This window comes from Nipponia nippon, unplaced genomic scaffold (genome assembly GCF_047370975.1).
Source record: "Nipponia nippon isolate SJK-2023a ecotype South Korea unplaced genomic scaffold, ASM4737097v1 scaffold_3, whole genome shotgun sequence".
NCBI classification, from domain to species: Eukaryota; Metazoa; Chordata; class Aves; order Pelecaniformes; family Threskiornithidae; genus Nipponia; species Nipponia nippon.
This window is the reverse complement of record NW_028262347.1, coordinates 46,949,098-46,971,590: the sequence shown is the minus strand read 5'-3', so window position 1 is coordinate 46,971,590 and position 22,493 is coordinate 46,949,098. Positions and strand designations below refer to the sequence as shown.

Here is a 22,493-nt window from a genome sequence, read left to right as displayed (position 1 = left end):
ATACAACACATATTCCAAAACACACATACCCCAAACTTTGCTGTTATTATACTAGGCAATCTAATATAGCAAATGTGAACACAATTTATCTAAACACATTCTTGTGTAACATTGCAGTGTAAAGCCTCACCTTTAACGGACTTGAAATTATACAAGGAAAAATTTTGTTCATTCTTATAAATTGCTAAGTTAAAAAAAATAATGTATTTTTTTAATAAAAAATCTCAGTCACCTGTTTTAATTACATCCAAAATTAAAGTCCAACTGTTGTGTTTCATTTCATTTCCTCACACATTTCATTATGTCAACACTTTCCTAGGTAAATACTTGATTTCCTTAGCTGAAAGAATTGGTAATGATTTAAATTCTTACTGATTAAATGCTGCTTTGTACATTTAATGGAATTATACTAAGAGTTCACTAAAAGACACTCTACCATTTCAACACATGTATTCTGGAACATCACTTAAAAATCTAAAACTGCATTTTCAACTTGTCATTCTGCTCTTGAAGGCCTGTAGACTAGAAAATATTAATTCTAAGATGAAAAACACTTCACATTAAATTAACAGCTCTACTGTACTTTTCCTGAGCAATTCTCTCGGATAGCTTTAAGTCTTGATGGCATTGGCCCACGTACAGGGTTTCAGACCACCAAATTCTCAAGAAACCAAGAGACTTCTACTAAAATACAAAAAAATACAAAAACCTATCCATGTACAATTTTAGTCATATGGCTTACAAATACAATCCTATCACAACTCCTCATTTCAGGGATTCTGGTGACTGCATCTCATTTCCTATGTCAAGTTTCCTTTCTACCCTATCCAGTTTTTATATATACACATATATAATCTCTAGGACCAGTTTATTAATTTTTCTTTCAGATTACTGTTTCAGTAGTATACATCACTGGAGGGCAAAGAACAGCATTATTTTTACATCTGTGTCTCTTTCATAATCATAAGAGCTATTATTTTTTGGTGTAAAGATAAGGAATTCTCAGAACAAGAAAAAAGTCTAAGCTTCAACTACTAAGGAAAAAACAACCATTCATTCTGACTTTTTCTTCTTCTAAATTTTTTTTCCTTAAAAGATGCTAAGCCAAGGATTCCTTGACACATTTATTACAGACACCACCCTTTCTCTAGCTACGTGCAGTGTGAACCTGTCACAGCAGCAAGACCGTTAAGCAGTGAATGCATGAAGTGATGGAAGGGAGTAAATAAGAAAAAAAAAAAAGAGCAAAGCAGAAAGAGAAACACTCTAAGAAACTATATGACAGACAGAAGCTGATGGTTCTGAGATGGGCAAGTAAGCACTGTAAGAACATTAATAATCAGAGAAAAAATAAAGGTTTTAAACAATGCAGATGAAAGAAAAGAAGGTGGTTGAGTGGATAGTCATGTCTTTGTGCATGCAGTTTTAATGAAATGTAATATAGGGTAATAAAGGTCAAACAAAACCTCAGTCAGAAAGTTAAAGTTACCAAAGGTGGTAAACTTGTCAGTAAAGAGGTACAACCAGAATTCATGCTGAAAAATAAGTTATTGTGATCAATGGACAAAGAAGCAGTTACAAATAAACAACACAAAGAAGGCCTATATCACCATTATAATTTCTGCATTTGCCTAAAGAAATTGTCATAAAGAAAAATACTCATTTAGGATAACAGTTAAACAGCATAGGGAGACCATTGCCAAGTTTTAGCAAAAATTGCTTCTTTTTAAGGTTCTAAGTGCTAGGTCAAACATCAAAATTTTTGTTTAAACAAAACTACAAAGTGGAATTCTTAGAAAATAAAGATCACAGAATTGAATTTTATTTGTTATTTTCATATAATTCTCTTCTAATTTGTGGTAGTGTTCATACTTACCTCATCTTTACTGCTTAACTAATGTACATACACCAAGTTTTAGGCTGATTTTGACTGATGAGCAAAATGTATATACACCTAGTTTTTGGCTGATTTTAATTTTTTGATTTAGCATATTAATTTATTTTCTTACCTCCAGTTCCTTTCTTGGAGAAGAGGATTTCCACTGAGTGACAACTCCCTTAGTTTATGACAGCCACTTAACCATGTAATGACACCTTTAAGGTCTGTATTGTAGTAGGAAAGAAAACTAAATATACATTTGAATGCAGAACCATATTATTTCTCATAAAATCGTACATGAAAGTAAAGTGTACCAAAATCATTACATACCACAAGCAATTCTGCTACCTATACAGTATAGTTATAATTAATATCTATAACATCCAAGTTTGGAAAATGTTTATATGTTTTCTGTATAAATGTCTCATAAATAAGTGGGAACAATCAAATTCAAATAAGTTTATAATTTAATTAAGAAGTTCTTGTTTGGATGGGGTTTTATGTTTTTTATGCAACTCACCTGACAAGCAGTTATTCTTGATATCCAGCTTTTCCAAAGATACAAATGAATTTAAAGGCACAAGCTCACTTAATCTAAGAACAAAACAGAAGAGGTTTTTTTTCCAGTTAAATAAAGCAGCAGTTCATAAACAGAAAGGCACCAGAATCTTTTATAGTTATGACATTTTAATTATTTACATAAGAAAATACTCAGTTAGCTATCCAAGGTGCTAGAACTAATTACTGAAATTTTAACTTGAAAGCATTTCTCAGTCTTTTCGGTAGCTCAGTTCTTAATGTTTACTCATTAATGTTTTGTTTTATCTGGTAAATATTTCATTCTGTTTCTTGCATTTAGTGCTGAAGATCTGAAGTCTTGTAAAATTTATACAACTCAACTGGCTTTTCTTTAGGTACCATAACTAGAATGAAACTAACAGAAGGCCCTGACCCTAGAGAAGAAATAAAATCTGCTTATCCTCTTTCCTCTTCCTTAATTTCTCTTTGCTCAAACTTCTTGTCAGTTTGTTTCTCTTCTCCACTCAGCACATTACTTCCTAGATCCTAAAACTAACATAATCATTGTCACAGTTGTATTTCTTAACAGGTCAAGGCTACACTGTCCTGTAATATATTCGTAGTGCTTACTCTGTTGTACTAGTTCTGTAAGACAGTGTCAAATAGGTGCCTATTATACAGACAGTTATGGAATTGCTCTTCTTGCATATCAGAGCTTTTCTTGTGCAATAAAGCAGCAAAGCCATGACAAAATTCTTATTTGAGGTATTGAAGAGTAAATGTAAGGAAACTGAGCTGACATTCATCTGCACAAAGGATTTTGGACTGTAAGATGTGTATTATCACTGCTATTAAAACATTAGCGTCCAGTGTTATTCAAGTTTCTTTATTTACAAACTTGCATTGGTGCAACTAAGAAGGAATGTTGAATGGTTTGGTCAGCTGCCAGGCTATTTCCAAATATTACTTTTCAGATTAAAAAGCTTATTTTGTTTTATGCTAAATATGAAAGAGGGAGGAAATATTAAAATCAAGATGCAAAAAAACCCCAGTTTTCAACTGGAAAGCAGTATTTTCTGAGGGTTATACTGCCTTTGAAAGCTATAAATCATGGTCAGAAACATGACCATGCAAAAAACTGAAACCCACTCACTCCACAAACTTACAGCTGGTCGGAGCCAAAAATGCTTATTGGTTGCTGAAATGTGTGACTATATTGTGTTTCCAGCACAGGCTTTACAACTGAAAGACAGAGCTGGATTTAACTCTGGTACACAAATTCTGGACCAAATGTTGGTTGTAGGTTCTTTAATCGTATTGAAAATTTGACCATATGCAAAACAGAAAAAAAATATCATTTCCATGTTCAGTTGACAAGTATTTCTATATGACAACATAACATTTTAATAGTAAATTCAGCGAAACAGATATAAAGCCAATTGAGTACGTGTTGCTATACTTCCATTTCTTTCTCAAACCATATTGTAAAGTTATCCTGGTTCTAATCCTATTTAGTTCTATTACCTCCCTGCCAGTTTTCCATAGAATCAAATAAATATGAAGAAGTATTAACTCTAAAAACCATTAAGCCTTACTTGTAGATCTGTACATAGTACTACAAATATCAGTGATTTAGGTTCTCATGACTAGTCAATAGCACATAAATATATTTAATATTTGTAACAAATATCATCATAGATATTAGTGGCTAACAGTATGGCTGCAAAGACTGAAAATCCATGATTCAGATTATAGATTCACATATTCAGAAATACCCAGGAAAATAAACGTCGTACTTTGCACAAGGGACGAAAGATAATGCAATATTTTTTTATTTATACTGAGTGAGTTCTCTGGATCTTTATCAGTATATGCTGTGGTGAATTAGAAATTGCCTACTGGACTATCCTTGCCTGCCGTTGGCATTATGAGAGTTAAAACGTTTCCCCGTCATTCTATAGCTTTCCCTTTACTGACATTCTTTGTTAATTTTTTTCCTAAGAAAATTCAAACCAGAAAGACAAAGGACATTACTGAAAACTTAATACTACTTGACCTTGTCACATTAGCCCTGGGCATAAGAGAGAGATAAATTACAAAGAAGACACAAAAGTAAAAGATATTCACAAAAAAGCATGCTATAGCTTCCTCTTTCTGCTCCCATTTAAGGCTGTAGCAGGACAGGACACAGATAGCCACAGAAACTCTATGTCAGAAAACAAGATTTAAGAGACTAGAACAGTTGGAAGCATGCAGAGAAAATAAAGATTGTTTTTCTGAACACGAATAGCAGTTACTTCTCAGGATGGTCCAAATCCTGGTGTGCATCTGCTTTTCCCCAGAAAAATTATCATTGGTGTTAATGAAAGGTTAGCAGGAAGGAGGGCAAAATAATTAAAAATAAATTTATATTAATCTACATCTTTAAATAAAGCCCATATTTCTTTTTCATTCTTTAAAAATAAAAATGTTAGTTTGCCATATTCACCATATTTATAAGTAGTAATCCAATATAATGTAGGAAATCTGTCAGTTAGCCACTTGTTTCTTGAATAGCCTGGTAGCTAGTACTTCAACTGTATTGCCCATGGTGCCACATACTTAGAGATAAACTTATCACCAGCAAAGAATTACTGAAAGTGATCAAAAAAATCTAGACTGCCAAGAATGGGATTGGGAAAACCACTATAGATAAGTATAGCTTTTTTGTGACTGACTTATTTCAACATCTAATGATGTTTCAATTTATTATGACGACCCTGGAAAAGTGGTCAAATTCTCAAAACATGATGGCTTGCAATGGCAGTGAGTTCAACTCTTACATCTGAGAAATTAGGTTAAAAACATAGATACCATATATATTTAAGTAGGAAGAACAATTCGTACTAAGAAATAATTGAGGTGATTTTTTAGCATTTCTACTATAAGCCTTTTAGGAATAGTATGCATCTGGTTGCAAAAACATGAGAGCAACATGTTATGGCTACCTGAACGGCAGATTGATTTAGTGTCTCACTGTAGAACTTTTAAATGAAAAAGACGTTAACAAGTAAGCCACATAATTAAGTGGGATTACATGTAAATATAAATACCACATGAACTCTTAACACATATTAAATTTGTTTTAATCTTAGTCTCACGGGCAAGGTTTTTCTCTCCTACACCTAAAGCTTTATCCACAACAGAAGAAAAAAGAAAATGTGCCTTCTTTAAACTAACTTAACAGCTGTGTTCTCCAGCTGCTATAAAATAGAGCACAGATCTTCATAGTCCCAATTCTTCAGTAACCAAGTCAAGAGATATTCATCATTCGCACTGGCCAGCTGCACATTGACCAAGTATATGCTTTGTATGTGAAAGCCACAATAAAACACTTAATAAAAGCAGTAGTGGTGAAATAGCTGCCATTTTTATATTTGAAGGAGTTAATCACTACCTGTTATATTATAATTCCTTGATGCTAGATTGTAGGTTTAAAACAACCTTTTGAGTTTAGTCTTTGGCAACCTCTGGTTTATGATAGAGACAAAGCATCTCAGGAATAAAAAAATCCTGTAAATAAGTGTAAGAATTTTCTTTTCACAGTACTTCACGTTTAGAAAGAATACAGATTCACAGCATTACCATTATATGGGCTTCCTGCAATCAGTAGAAAGGAAATGGCACTCAGTGCACACTTGAAAAAAATTCACAAAATTGCACTAGATGTAGGATAAAAGTAAAGAAACAGCTTTTCTTTCAGCAGCTTACTCCATTACATTCACTGTTTCTATAGAACATCAAACTACTTACGCTATAGCACACACATATGGAGCTGCTTATAAGTGTACATAAAGTGAATGTAACAGAGCAGGCTACTGAAATGCCAGGAATTTTGAGGCTTTTAATATACATTTAAGGCTATCTTGTCCTGTTTGTCACAAAGATTTGAGATAAGCTATAGATACATCAAGGAAAGAAAGGGAATTGTTTGGGGAGGAGGTGTGTGTTTATTTTCAGCACATCCAGTTTGCTGATGCAAAAATATGTGCTTTCTCCCAGTCCAGCAGAAGAAACCCTGTGGACCAAACACTGCATCTCAGCTTGGCCACTGGAAAACCAGAATAAGCACTACAATGGACATTAAAAACTGTGAGATCATGGGATAGGCGAGTGATATAAAGTACATCTCCGTGTCCAGCACAACCTAGATCCAGAGGCTGCATTCAAGCTATGCCTGAGACCACGCTCCTAAGTTCGTTCTCTCCCTAGCAGGCACATGAGGTCTTCAAGCAGTTTTGCAGACTTTTTATTACACGCAGCATAGCTACACCTAAATGTTAACAAAAAACAAACTGGAGGAAGGAGAAGAAACTACAAGAAGATAAAGCCACATTACTGCATGTTCCACAAAACGCTGAACAGGACAAGAAAAAAAAAAGCAAAGAACATGAATCAAATCAATACATGTGATTCAAAATCTAACACTTAACAAATAATGCTCTTGTTAGTCACAGGCAGGAAGCACGTTCTCCAAACTCCAGAAGAATTAAAAGAACAAAAAATCCCCTAAAAGCCCAGCAACTTGAAGATTACATTCTGTAAATATAACTAGGTGTTACATTTACATCCAAGAGCTTACATGCATACTACTTCATTAGAGACGATATGAAAACAATTTGAAAAGTTATATGAAAATACAGGCTGTATATACTCGAATAATATTAATTTTCCATGAAGGGCATTCCTTGTAGTAACAGGACTCAGTCTTACAGATCCTTTCTCCCACAGGCTCCCAGCTACAGTTGACTCTGCTGAACTAAATGTCATATTGGATGGGATTCATCTGTTCAAATGTAGACACCTACATGTAAGCTGGTCATTTTGACTCTGTTAATAGTCAATGAAGATGAACAGGCACTTGTAGGGTATGATTAATCTCAAAGCAAATGGCTAAAAATGGCAGAGGAATCACACTCTAAAAGCATCTCCTTCTCTTCACTAACAGGAGAGTTAAGTGATTAGTTTGGAGTGTATATTCTGCATATTGTGTAACAGAATATATTCTATTTATTTAGCTGAGATCAATCTTATTCAGAGCGAAATGGTCACAGTATAGAAAAATAATTAATTTATACTAATTTAAAATTCATTTTACTACTAACACATTGTAAATTATAATTGTCCCTTATTTTTTAGCAGAATTTAAATTAAGAAAAAGGGGGTAGGGAAAAAAAATTTTGACTCCTGAATATTTGGTCATTCTCATTGTACAGATGTATAGATCAGCTTCGAAAATGAACAGAAAGCTAATTACGGAGTACTTGAGTGCATGATCTAGTTTTACGCTGCTGGTCTTGATCCTTTTTTTTTATTTTATACCTCTCAAACTGAACCATAAGAGTGAAAAATTAAAGGAAATATGCTTGTTCATTAACATACGTTAATTAACAATTAACATACGTATGTAAAATAAAAATCAACATTCTCATTTGTCTTTTTTAACTCTAGTAGTTGTACTTAGCATAGCCTTCAAAGTCTGTTTTGAATAAGCTAGCTGTGAAATATGAAGTTTGACAGACATACTCTAGAAACAATTGCTAAAGAAAGGAAAAGAAAGAAACACCATGGTTTTAATAATGTGACAATGCTCAAAAATTATTTTCATATAACATCTCAGAAAAAATTACTTTTCATAGCTAATGCTGTATCAAATTTTCTTAGCTGAAGGTAGCCAATGCCATTACTTGTCAAACACATATTTTCAAAGAATATCTGGAAAAGATAGTGATATTTTAACCATACTGAGAATTATACTTTTCAGATAAGTGTTGTGTTAGTAAATTTCTCTGTATCAGTTTTGTACATGGAAGAATGTTTCTTGCTTACCTATTTTGAGACAGCAAAATAATCTGCAATAGAGGCAACCAATACAAAGAAAGAATTCTCAGAGCAGAAATGCTATTGTCATCCAAATATAGTTCTCTTAGGAGAACATGATTTTCCAGTCTTGGAAGCTAAATAGAAAAGAGATGGTTATTTAAAATTAATATAAATTAGATAAGGAACAATGGAATGCTTACCAGATGCTTTTCATAAATCATTACTAAATACAAGCAAAAAGCCCATTTTGGATATACGCATCATTCCCTTATTATGTATGTACCAGTTGTCACACAATTTCTACGTATCAGGTGGTAAGTATTTTTCAATGTCTTCTACCTATTCTGAATAGTCAATATACATTAAAAAAAAAAAAAGTCAAGAGCCCAAGAGCCACAGTCTTACTATTTTATTTATGCAGTTATTTGCTGCTTATTGACAATGGTTTTCCTCTCTCAGATTCATAGGAGAATCATGCTCAGTAAATTTGACTAAGCATACAGTTAGCAAACTACTTTCCTATTTTAAACACCGCAGCACAAACTTCAACTTTTGGAGGATCAGTATACATCAAATCAGCTGGAACTATTACTTATACGTAATGATAATAATACTTTGTTATATTTTAAACAAAGAACCAGCATCATATAATATAAACTGAAGACTAGATGCAATAAACAAAGGAGGGAAATATAATCATTATATGGCCAATTTTTCAAGGATTTAGAACGAAGAAAATACTTAACTGCTAGCCATTTGTATCTTTGAAAAATCTCCCTCTAATAGGGGAAAAAAAAGAGCATGAAACATCCCACAGCAAACAAAGAGCACATGATGAGCATTCTGAAAAACATGACTGTTATTAAAGATGCATGCATAACAGCCACTGAATTGAAAGCTTTTACCTCCTGGAGGTTATTGCCTTGCAACTTCAGAATTTGAAGTAGTCCGCAATTCTCAATGCCTTCAACTTGTGTGAGATGATTAAAAGAGCAGTCTAGGTGAATGAGAGTAGGTGCCTCACAAAGACCTTTTGTGCTGATTAACTGATTATGGTCCACAATTAATTGCTGAAGATTTTTCAATGACTCCAGACCACCTGAAAATTAAAGATTTTAGCTGAATTAAGCCGTAATGAAATAAAAATCTGTTGGTTTTCAAGTACTAAGAGAACTCTGAACTTTCAATATATTTATATTGTCTATAGTAACAATTAATATTAGTCCTGTAAAAGGTTTAAAATGAATTACTGTATTTTGACCTTATCAAATATACAATGTGTACAGTTCACAAATTTCTGATCCTGTTAACCAAGCAATAATAACAGTTCATAATCCCTTTAACACTTCTGTTGGAACAGAACATTCTTTTAGTGATAAACTATACTTACTATGCTTTAAGCACTTTATAACTGCTATTCAGAACCTATGGGCTGTGTGAAATGCTAACAGCCCTTTTAAAATCACCCCTTAGAATGGAAACAGTATTTACGTTTAAAAGTTAATTTTCATTATTTCATTTTTTAAAGGTTTTTTTTAAGTTATCATCAAGGTGAGAACAAATTGCATTAAAACTTAGGACAGCACCACCTCTATTATTTAAGTGCATTTTGTTTAAGGAATTATATTATAAAATATTTTTAATGAAGACATTTATAAAGAAAATTTAGTGCCTTTAAGTATAAAACTATACTTCTATAGCCATTACACTCTCAACAAACTTACTCCTGCCAGCTACTGTAAAGAGCAAGAATGTGTGTGATCTCTACCCCAAAAGGATGCAAAGGAAAAGATTTCTGTCAGTGCCTGTTTCTTTCACAGAATTTTTCCCAAATCATCCTCTTACAATGGCAAAAATACTGTCTTTCCACGGTCTTACACATGCTAGATGTTGTGTAATGGCTTCCTTTCTGGAGCACTGATGTGTCTGACTTGCTACAGGTCCAAGCAGTTTTTCTGTACCTCTGTAGTAAAACTCCTTTGAAGGGGTACCCTTTACAAAACATATCTAAAATAAGGAATTTCTGAATTTACTGTTTTCATGTATTTTTCACAGGATTATTTGAGCTAACACTTTGTCTCATCTTTATCTCACCCAAAATGTCCCAACTTCCCAAAAGGAAGTTGGGTGAGCTTTACAGAGGTGAATGTCTTTGTGATTGTCCTCTGAGAATAAACTGGATTATGAGATCAGAGATCAGTTTGCACCATAGATTATTAAGAATGCAGAGAGAAAGAAAAAAATAAAATGAATGGTAAGGAGAAAACAGAAGTAAAAAAAAAAAACAACTAGCAGTACATTTAAAAAAACCCAATCAAATATAGACCTTTGAATCATAGTAATTTAAAAATGGAAAGCACCTAGTGGAAATAACACAATCACCTGATATTAAAGAGATATCATCCTAAATCTAAAACAAATGTGCCATACTGTAACTTCAAAACTGTGCTTTAGGAAAGAAATATACAAATCTTTAATTATTCTGAAAGAATTTCAAACATGCCCATGACATACTATCCTGACTGCAAGATCCTGGTCTTTATTTTCTTTTATTCTTGGTTGAAAATAAAAAAGGAACCAGCACCATCTAGTGGTCTCAAAATAATTTCATTCCAGACAGTTTTAAGGTTAACAGCTTCCAAGATTTCCTCACAAGAACAATCCTTAAATCTCCACTTTTAATTTATCAGCATAGCAATACTGGAAACTTTAAAAGCACTGAATTAGTTTGGAGTGGGACAGAGAGGAGAGACTGCACACACAGTAAGAAAAGGCAAGGAGTTAATACAGGATCTGGAAATTCCCTATTCTTCTTGCTGCACAAAGCACCTTTTTTACATCTCCTTCTCCTCATCTGTCTTGTTTAATTAGACTGAATGTCATTTGGAACAGACATGCCAAGGCTACATACAATGGGATCACAATCTATTCTGAAACTATGAAATGCAGTCCAACAGAAACATACACAAGAGAGAATAATATAATACAAACAGATGATATTTTAATGTTTCTTCTGTACACATGCAAAATTAAAAATAAGTGTGAAAGTCGTCTGCAGATTTCCAGAAGATATTGTCTGTTTTACATATGATGCAATCAACAACAGCTATGGTAGTATATGGGAAAATGCATTCTGTTGATAAACATATGGTTTCAGCAAGATTTGTGGAGAACCTTTAGAGAAGTAGCTCTTCGCAATTGGCAAAGTGCAGCTGGACTCTGTTGGCTAGGGACTCTGTCTTAGCTATCAATGGAGTTCTGAAGCAACCTCTGTGCGTGACAAAGATGAATAAGACAAAAGTGAAAGCCGACAGTGAACATGAAGATGAAAAAACACATACAAAAAAAGCCCCAAAACTGAAAGGTGTCTGATAAAAAAACCCTCTATGTGCTTTCGTAAAAAGAGTAGGTCCAAAGAAGCATTTACGACTATCCATGGTTATGCATTGCTATTCTTAGCACTGCCAGGATTTTAGCCAACATGCTATGGCAACATAGACATCCTACAAGAGCCTATTCTATGACTCAAGTCAAAATGCTACTTTTTGTGTAAGAAAATTTTTACATAAAGCATCCATCTTCCAAATACAAAAGTAAGCACTGAACTTCAGTGTATTACTAACACAATTACTTAATTTGTGCTCATGCATTCTTAAGTGGAAAAGCATAATTGAGACATATTTCTCATACTTTTACTGTTATTTTTAAGGGTTTTCTGGCAATTCCAATTTTTCCCCTACTGATGCTATATTTCAATGAGAGGAGAAAAAAACCAAAATCATAGTATGCTTGAAGTTTCCTACAATAAGTTATTAAAACAGAAGTATTACAAATATAAATAGGCCTTACTTCTTAGGAAAATGCCCACAGCCTTTGTTAAAACTGAATGAACAGAGAACATTGCACAGTGCTGCAGCTTCAAAAATTGCTAAGGGACATTTTGCAAGATTTACAGACAGGAGGGATACCGTAACTTCTTAAAACCCATAAATCCATTTTTGTGTATTCTATGAGACTACTTGCAACCAATATGTTATTGTATGAAATAAATCGTGTATTATGCGTCTGTTTTAACTAGACATCCTCAAAGCAATTCTGGAGAGGAGAAAGCCAGATTCCAAGCTGATTTTTGAGAACATTTATTTACCCACTCAAATTCATTAGAGACTCAGTAAACTTAGCACCACACTGCACCAAAGAGAAAGTACAAGAGGATTTTACTGCACTTGGCCTGTACAAAGATACTACATTCCACACAGATGCCACATTCCTAAATATCATCCACTAATATTATGTCATTCTTACAGTAATATTGCAGACATTTTTATCAAATGAGATAAATTTAAATAAGAATCTTATCCAGCATTATTGGCCACAAGGATATAGATGAAGCTTTTTTAACCAGTTTATTTTATTGTTTCACATTAGGGTGTTAATATGCTTTTGCAGTAAACAATGATATTCTAGCACCTTTATTCTCAGGTATTATGAACTCTGTTTACAAATCCTAACATTCCAAATTTGCACATATTAACAAAAAAATATTAAAAATATCAACATTAAACCCCCTAAATCTACAGATATTTTTCAAAGCTTTCCCATTTCCTGTTTGCTATGCCCTTATTTACCACAGAATTGCATTATCTATGTTCATACTGTTTCAGTCTCCTCTTTTTTTTAACAGTGGAAACCATTTCATTATATAAATCTTATGTGAATGTGTTTCATCTATCAGCTTAATAATTGTTTTATATTATTTTCCTATTTTTCTGCTGTCCAGCAGGAAAATAAAGTATGTCCACATACTTTAAAGAAAATTAAAAGTCTAAATCAAGACAAATAAAATAAAAATCAAAACCTCTTTTATCTCCTTTCCATTCCCAGCTCTGCAGTCTTTCCAAGTAACATCTTTAGATTTAGCACAGACTAAGAATACAACTAGAAGGTCCCCTTTCCAGGTTTCATGTTTCAATTTATACAAAATTAATTACTTCATCACATGCAATGTTTTTTCTTGATGATAAGATTTTATTTCAATGGACAAATCTCTGAAGATTCATCTCTGTTAAGATTATAATACTGAAATTATACAGTAACCCATATTTTGGTGGCCTTTACAAATTTCACAGTATGTCATGCACCAAAACCTAAGTCCCTAGAATATAGGGAGGCTGTTAAATATAGTTCTGTTCTGTTGTGCTGCCTTCTTGAAGGAAATTTGCTACTTTCAAGCTCTGAGAGCTCCCTTTCAAGTAATGATCTGGCAATTTACTACTACCTTTTCTCAACTGTTAATGTTGCTTCTGAGGGACCACTAATGGTGTTACCTCTGTACCTGATTCTAAAACCAAAAAAAAAATGGCTTCTTCACGTACACACAGCAAAGCTCTTGGTTATTTTCACTGCACTACACTTTCCTGACTTTTGTCAGTAGAAAAGGCTCTGGATCCTGATTACATCTATGCCAAATCTACATAACATAAGGCTCACAATGCAATATTTTTGGCTTGCCAGAAGCTGAGACACAATATCTACCCTTAGGCACTTCACAGTTTGAGTGGCAGTACAGAGCAGCAGTACAGACAGAGACGCAAACGCTTGTTCACTATGTTAAAACATCTATCACCTGGCACAAAGATTTCTTGTATTGATGCACCTGTTGAGTGGTCTGAGTGTACGTAAATCCCAACTGGTTGACTTCATGCTAAAGGTACACCTGTTGCCTGCCAACTGTTGGACCTAACAAATATAACAAACTGCCTTCGTAAATATAATAGGGGTTGGCACACCTGCTGTGCCTAAATGGTTTGCATGATTTTACCTTAGACCCATTCTTTTTTCCAGCTCTGGGGCAATGAGCAGCAATGAAGAGCCAGAGTGGGAGGGAAGTATAGAACAATAGTTTGGAGCCAGAATGGGCAGCATTTTAGCAGAAAGAGAGGCTGTGGTCCAGTGTTAGCATGGTTCACAGACTCAGATAATACATAATTTCTATTATATAATTATATATTATATATAATATATATATATTATTTCTATATAACGACTTACTGTGTCAGTCAGGAACACTCTGCAGTTGCAAGGCTAGGCTTTATATTAATTGCTTCTGTAGATAAGCTGAACTCGGGCTACTCACATATTCCAATTGAGTTAGTGCAGGTAATAAGAGGGGCCCTTCTAGAAAGATTTTTAGTTCTCATTGGTTGACAATAGTTAAAATATCTGGTAGATGGAATACATGGCAGTGGCTAAGCCATACCACAAACAAATGTGAAGTTGAGTATGCTTTAAAATGCAGGTCTGTTCCAAGTCTGTTTCCTCATTCTCCTTGGGCTTAGCAGCCGGCTGGCCCTGAATCCAAGGGAAGTATAATTCTGAATATAAACAGCACAAATATTGTTATACAAATTGGAATAATTTTTCATTAATTTTCTTACCAATTCGAGTGATTCTATTGTAGGAAAGTTCAAGATTTTGGAGATTTATGCAGCCATCTAAGCCACAAACTGATGAAAGATGATTCTTATTCAGAATCAGAATACAGAGATTTTCTAGATTTTCACAGTCAATTATCTGAATGTTGTTTTCCTGCAACAAAGGAAAATAAGAATATTAAAGAGCATCGGATGTGAAATAGCAGAATTGAATGTAAAAATATGGTAGATTGTCATCATTGCTTATTTTTATCCTAAACTTCTAGCTAGGAGTAAGGGCATCTCTATTTTTTCCATTAGGAAAATAAACTGATGAGTCATAGAAACTGCCTTTTGTTTCCTGCTGGGATAGAACAAAAATATATCTCAAACTTCATTCTGACTCTGAAAATGCTCAGAAGTTGAAACAAAAAGTGTAAGGAGAAGTTAAGGACAGAGTGGTCTTTTCCATATACACTTTCCTAGCTTCCTAAATCCTGGGAGACTAAACTAAGAACTGCATAGAAACCATCATATTTACTAGACACTAATGAAGACAGCTATGACTTTGCTGGAACCCTATTTACTAATAGTGAAAATCTGAATGTAGAGGTATTTTGGTCATAAACATTAACACTGTTTTCAGCTCATGTTCTTCCCCAAAGAGATCTTGCTCTTTTAACATACCCCTCCCCAAGCCATTTTAATAATGCTTCCTCAGATTTTTATTTCGGTATGTGCTGCCCTTGCTGTCTTCTTCTGTTTTTCACCTGCAGATGCTCAAACAAACAAAACTTAAAATTCCCTGCCTTTGTAACAAACTGATTAAGCCAAACAGTCTAATTCCTATTCCAGAATTAACATGCTGACTAGCTTTACATGCTACCTTCAGCTGCAGTACAGGTTTCCTTTGGAAGTCACAACACTGATTCCTGCCCTTGGACAGCCCCTTCAGTTGCACCAGTAAGTTAAAGCAGAGAACTGATAATGGCTTAAACGTTAGCTTTTGTATCAACAGAAATGAGGGGCAATACCAAGTAGGAATGAATGTCCAAGGGAAACAGAGGCAGCTGCTTTAGCTATGTGAGAAATACCCATGAAATAATCTTGGACTGTTTCAACTGTCACAAAAGAGGCTGTTTCTTCATTACGGTTGAATGGAAGACAACTGCCACATTAGCTGGCACAGCAAAAGTATAAAGTATTATTATTAACAATATATATAATTATTAAATTATTACTTAAAAGTATATCTAAGAGTCTTCTCCTTAACTAAATTATCCTGACATATCCCAGTGAAGCAATCCTGTATATCATTTAAAGCATAACATTTTAAAATACCAAATCACAAAACCAAAACTGTTCTGTAAGAGACAGTATTTGATCTAAAAAAAATTGACATATAAATACCAATCTTAGTAAGACTGGCAGCTTAGATATATATTATGCCCTTATACTAATACTTTGTTCTTGTATTTTGAGGTACCCAAAATTATCAAATCCCAGAAATTATGTCCTAAGTAGATAAGAAAACTGAGAAAATCACAGAAGTATTTCAACCTGCCTTATTGCGAAGCTTTAATTACTGGACAGACAATACTCCTTTAACTACAATTATTATCAGCTCTCTCCTCCAAATTTTACTAAAAAACCCCAAACCAAGAAAAGCCCCATACTTTGGAACGAATACCAGTTACTGGGCAAGCAGAAACATTCAAGATTTCTACGAATAATAAAGGTATATTAACTTTCTTGTGAAATGGTGTTGTTAAAACACATGAAATAAAAGTCGTGAACTAAGTTGTTTCATGTAAAGTGTCAAGTTCTGAAACTAAGATACATCACAGTGCAAAATGTTTTCTTTAGTCATTAAATTTACAAGGCCTTGTAAGACACTGTGCAGTAGCAAGTACCTAGACATAATGCCTCTACTGTAACTCATTATACTGTTCCTTGAGCATATATGCAATTTTAACTAATATTCAAGGTGTGTATTGCAAAGGATTCTTCCTCCTACCTACTCCTGCTTAAGCTGAGCACTTGCTATGATGAACAGCATCTGCCCACTCATGAATCAGAGAGACTGAGGTAACAAAGGTCTATCACTGTGCCATACTGACACTAATCCTAGACTGATACTATCATGCACTTTTCTTAGTATAGCTTCATTAATTTGCAGGATGTTGCTTTAGTACAATGCAAATTATTATATACAATGCAAATCTGCTGGTATAACTTTGTTCACATTTGGGAGTATTTTGTTGACATTCTTATGCTCTTAAGGCAATAAAAGTTATATATTCAGCTGGATGCAACTGCATAACCACCTAAGCAGCAAAATCGGCAGTTCTCCCTGGGTTATAATAAAGCATCAAATATGCTTGGTACCTCCACATTGATATACTTTAGGTTTTTGCAGCTACTTAGTCCTTCCAGTGCAACTAGTCCACAGCGCTTCAGAGTCAAAACTTGAAGATTTGAACACTCGGATAACGTTGAGAGGCTACAAGCTGGCAAATCTTCGAGTGTAAGTGTTGTGACCTATATGTATTTATTGATAAATAAAATTATTTGTTTGTATATTGAATATTCATTGTACAATGTCACATCATGGTTATTTTCTTTAAAAAGAAAAAGAGACCAAAATTACATTCTACTAACATTTTAGAAAATGCAAGCAACTAATATGTTAAGCCTTTCATACAGAAAAGGATAGCAATGATGATGGGAGAAGTTATTATGAAAACAATCTGATTTTAATATCTACCTTAAAATAAATAAAACTGATGCTTTGCTAATGACATTGAATTTGAATGGATGGAAGATTAACTCTAAGCAAAGCAATTAATAGTGTGAATTGTTTCCCATCATACTATCTTAAATAACGAGTGAGTGAATGCACAAGAACAACAAAAATAGTTCAGACTAAAACTGTATGTAGTCTAGTATGTCATCTCAGAGTCGATACCAAGATGAGAGCACTGGGAAAGCATAAAGTGATAAGTTAGTAAGTGGTAAGATAAGTAAGCGGTGGGAACGAACAGTTGCTTTTTATGGCAAAAAAACATCTATACGCTGATCAGCAATGTCTTGCTTCTGGAAGACTACTCTTAAAATTCTGAAAGGGCTAGATGAGCAGGAGCTGAAACGTGGACCCTCATACAAAAGCAAAACTATGTTAATTTAGCAGAAAACAGGAGCTAGGACCTCCTGCCTTTTACAGGCTTAAAATACTATCAATCATCTGAAGACTAATACCACATCAGTCTGCTCCACAACACTCACAGGAATTCAAAAGTGATTCTCATCGCCCTTATTCTGCATTTGTGCAGAGGAACTCTCTATATCCTGCTCAATGATCATTTCCTCCTCTTTCAAAACAGCATTCCACTGACATACCAAATTAAAAAAAAAGTGATGGTATGGCTTCCCATTTCATTCTAAATCTTCGTATAGTTACCTGCTGCAGAGTACTCCAAGGGCCACTATGAATTATCTTTTGTGTACTTAATGGAGGCATCTTGCTAAATGAACGTTTCCTTGGTCGTTTTTTTATAGTCGCTTGCTTTCTTTGGTTTTCTTCATATATTTTAGACCAAGATTTACATGTATTCATCCAGTTTATCCTCTTCTTTTCAATATCATCAGGAAGAATTAGTCTACTGGAACACTCAGCTACATCTTGAATTCTGTCCCAAGTCTTTCTGACTTCCTCATTAGCATCTTCCATTAGAAACAGAGTTTTCTCCATTGTTTCAGGCTGAGAAAATTGATCTTTGAGTTTTCTATTACTAGCATTTGGCTGGACATTTGGTGGACTGCTGCATATATTGCTTGCCTTATTTTCTACCATGTCATTAGCTCCAAAATTAAGAAATTCATCCTTTGAAGTATGACTATTTGGAGCTTTATTAAGATCTCTAGTTTGTGAGTAATTTTCTTCTACATGTGTTACTGAATTAATGTAAAAGTTTTCATTATTTACTTGAGAAAAGTGTTCCTTCTTCTCAAAGCCTAGCATATTTGGTGTTGGTGTCAAATTTGTTTCTGCTGGAATCATCCAATTGTTTGGTTCATCCATCATTTCAGTCTGTTTTTCTTTTTGTTCCTCTACTTGCTTATTTAGTTCCTTCTTCTGTTCTCTTACTACTTTTGTATTTTCTGTCTGCTTATCCTTTTTTGTGTTTTCTTTGTTGTTTTCTTCACTGTCACTCATCACAGCTTTTGCTCTTTTTTCTCCTAGTTTTCTCTGTTCTTCTCTTCTTATTTGCAGTTGTTTTTCTCTTTCAAGTCTCAGGCTTTCTTTCTTTTTCTCATATTCCTCACGCCTCCTCATCTGTTCCAAATATTCCTGTCTTTCAAGTTCTTCTTGTCTCTTTTTTTCCTCTTCTTTCTTTTGCCTCTTTTCTTCCATTCGCCTCTTCATTTTTTCCTCTTTTTCTTTCATTTCTCTCTCTATTTCTTCTAGTATTTTCTGCTTCTTTTTTATTTCATCTTTCCATTCTTTTAGGATGGGAGCATATTTTTTATGGACTAAAAATGATCTAAATCTAGCTTGGATTTTCACAGCTGCTCTATTCTGTTGTTCTGCCAGGTGTTGTCTTTCTTTTGCTTTCTGCTCTTCCAATGCTTTTTTTTCATCTTCCATTTGCAACTGTAGCTTCATGATCAATTCCTAGGCCAAAACATGTAGGATAGACTTAAGCTACTTTTAAAATAGGACAGGTGTTGGCACATATTTATCATTAATAAACAGAATCTGGTGTATTAACTGTTTCAGAATAACATTTATTCTCAAAGATATGATAGTAAACTCACAGTCAGTTGACAAAAGCTCATTGTACAACCTTACCTTATGTTGCATCATTTTGTCTCTCCAAGCTTTCTTTTCTTTCTGTAACTCATCTTCCATCACAGTTTGTTGTTTCTGCACAACAAATTAACTTATATGAATATTGTACAAAACCTGGAACATCACAAATCACCCTCTCTCCCATCTCCCCCATCTTCTTGACTTTCTAACAATCCACTTTTGCAAATGCCTGAATTAAAATGAGGAACTCAGCTGTGTGAGGATCGAAATAAACAACTGGACATTCAGATCAGTAATGCAGATTTGGTCACATACTGACAGATGCATACCTTCAGAGAGTCAGCATCTTGGTACTGCCACCTTCCTCTCCAAATTCTCTACTACTATTGAAGATGAAAACTCAGCTTATGAAACCACCGTTCAAACTACAGGTAGATAATAGTAATGTAACAGAAATAAAAGCCCTGAAAGCAGCATGAACAGTCCTCCTTTAATTGTACTGGTATGTTACTGATAAACGTATAATCTTTCAAACAGGAATTTTGTTCAATAAAGTTATAGAAATTTTTTTCACTGAAATTGTTTCTCAAGGGAAAATGAAAGTTCAAGTCTATTTTCTCACCATTTGCAAATAAATAGCATTTCTCCTCTCCCCCAACATATTCTCAATCAGAAAAAAAAATCCAAATGATCTGGAATTACATCTGACTGAAAATTAGCAGGCAGTAAGTACCTAAAAACCAGAAGCTAATCCAGAACCACCTAACTCCTGGTGGAACCAAGATAAATCAGTATCAGCCAAATTAAATACACAGCAGTATATAGAGGAAACGACCTCAAGTTGTGCCAGGGGAAGTTTAGGTTGGATATTAGGAAAAATTTCTTCACTGAAAGGGTAGTCAGGCACTGGAACAGGCTGCCCAGGGAAGTGGTTGAGTCTCCATCCCTGGAGGTATTTAAAAGAAGGGTAGACATGGTGCTTGAGGACATGGTTTAGTGGTAGACTTGGCAGTGATAGATTAACGGTTGGACTTGATGATCTTAAGGGTCTTTTCCAACCTTAATGATTCTATGATTCTATGATATGAAGGAACCAGTATAAACAAACTAGAACTTCCAACTTGGACAAAGTCTCCCAGGTACCTAAGCACTACTTTTCATGCATGTTCAGAAGCATGCTGTTCAGACAATAGGAGACCAGAAGTCTAGATCCTTCTGTAATGGGGGAAATTAGTCTCCATCTCTCACTTCCACAAAGAGTGTGCTAGTAACAGCACTACCAAAGTGTTCAAATGGGAACATGCCCCACCTTTTCTAAAGAAAGACAGCCATTCTACATCCAAAAAATTATTTATGACATCAAAGAGCAGAGGAAGCCTAATCAATTTTGTGGCCTGTTGAAAAGGGGGCTATCTCAGACACTGAACTGGCCTTCAGAGATCAAAGGTCTTTTCACTTACTAAGCCCTTCCTTAATTTTGGTGACTTGAATTGCCTCGCTGGGACCAAGATGCTTAACTCTTCAGAAAGCTACAAATTAGTTAACTGAATATATAGTTTTAATGTGTCTCCCAAACCATAAATATTTAGGCTAAATAATAAAATATTGTGGCCCCAGAAGTATAATGTGTGAGGGTTATATTTTTTCACATTCTTATGCTCCCTTGTGGAGAGTTATCCAATTTTATCCTTCAGTATGCACTATATTCTACAGCAAAACACGGCTAGACACTCTGAGAATGCAACCAGTCAGCACGTTTTGTTGTGTTCTGTTGTGACAGAACTCAGTAGATTAAGCCTGAGTCAGTGTCCTAGATACAGACAAGAAAAAGGAGTATTGTAACTTTTACCCACATGAAGCACAGCACCAGCATTTCTGAATGGAATGATTTTGGTTCACATTACTTCACCTGTGATTTTTCATCTAACTGTAAAATTGGGGTGGGAGGTCTAAAGTAAGTATTTTCTATTAAGGCACAGTGATCATTTTTTATTTGTGAGTAATTTAGCACAACTCTCATTTCTGGTACTTTGGCTGGTGTCATATTATAAAAACTTAATAAGGGCAAAGCCTAAAGAGTAATTTAACATTTAGCATAGCAAATTCATTCACTGTTGATCAAAGCAGTAAATGCATAAACCCCAATGGATTGTACTTAAATATGTCTTACATCTCACTTTGTTATCACAAGCAGACAGTTTAGGACAGTCGTACAATTTGGAATAGTATTCTCTTTTTCACATTAGATCTTGAATTCAGATAGTCTAGATGGGAACATATTGGCTTCAATATCATTAATTACCTCATGAAGAAGCTCTAACTTTATTCTTTCAGCCTCAAATTCCTCCAGATGCTGCACCCTTCTTGCGTGTTCCTCTTCATTCTGTTTTTCCTGTGCTTCCCTCTCAGCTTTCCACTTTTTCCTCTTCTCATCTTCAAGCTCCTTTTGTCTTTTCTCCCACTGCTCAAATTCTTGTCTACACTTTTTTTCTGCTTCACGATGAGTAAGGGTTATGCTCATTTCAACGTCAGCTATGAATTTGTAATCAATCAAGCAAACCTTTTATTTAATTTCCTAATAAGAATTGAGGAACATTAAACAGTCTTACAGTATTGACAAGCAGCAATATATATCCCCAAGGAAATCAGAACTATAATGCAAGTCTTTTCTATCAGAGATGTGTTATTATCATGACACACACTTACTGACCTTGCTACAATCATGCTTATTCTACCAATGTATATTTCAAGATTACACTTTGACTTCTGTGTCTTCTGTGGCTATCAGCAGGGTTTTTATACCTGATGCACTCCACCCCAAAACATGCAAAGGCTGTGGTGAAGGGAAACACTCCCAGCCAATGTGACTATAAAAAAAATAAAAGAAGTTGTGGCCAAAGCACAACCTGCTTAGTGCCTCCAATCTGGCTTCCATTTGTATTCATAATTATTTAAAGCATTTTTGGGTAGTATTTTTTGAAACAAATTTCTATCAAACATTAAAGAC

At 34.4% G+C, this 22,493-nt stretch overlaps 1 protein-coding gene across 3 annotated transcripts in view; it reads right to left on the bottom strand.

Moving 5' to 3' along the window:
- Positions 1-22,493, bottom strand: part of LRRIQ1 (leucine rich repeats and IQ motif containing 1) — a 115,149-nt gene that overhangs the window by 87,312 nt on the left and 5,344 nt on the right. For all 3 annotated transcript variants that reach the window (XM_087765510.1, XM_087765511.1, XM_087765512.1), the window contains exons 6-14: positions 21,789-22,018; positions 19,526-19,600; positions 18,134-19,348; positions 17,062-17,214; positions 14,698-14,848; positions 9,166-9,359; positions 8,267-8,394; positions 2,400-2,473; positions 2,010-2,103 (exon numbers count right to left, since the gene is read on the bottom strand). In XM_087765510.1, coding sequence (XP_087621636.1) covers positions 2,010-2,103; positions 2,400-2,473; positions 8,267-8,394; positions 9,166-9,359; positions 14,698-14,848; positions 17,062-17,214; positions 18,134-19,348; positions 19,526-19,600; positions 21,789-22,018 — 2,314 coding nt within the window. The remainder of the gene's footprint in view (positions 1-2,009; positions 2,104-2,399; positions 2,474-8,266; positions 8,395-9,165; positions 9,360-14,697; positions 14,849-17,061; positions 17,215-18,133; positions 19,349-19,525; positions 19,601-21,788; positions 22,019-22,493) is intronic.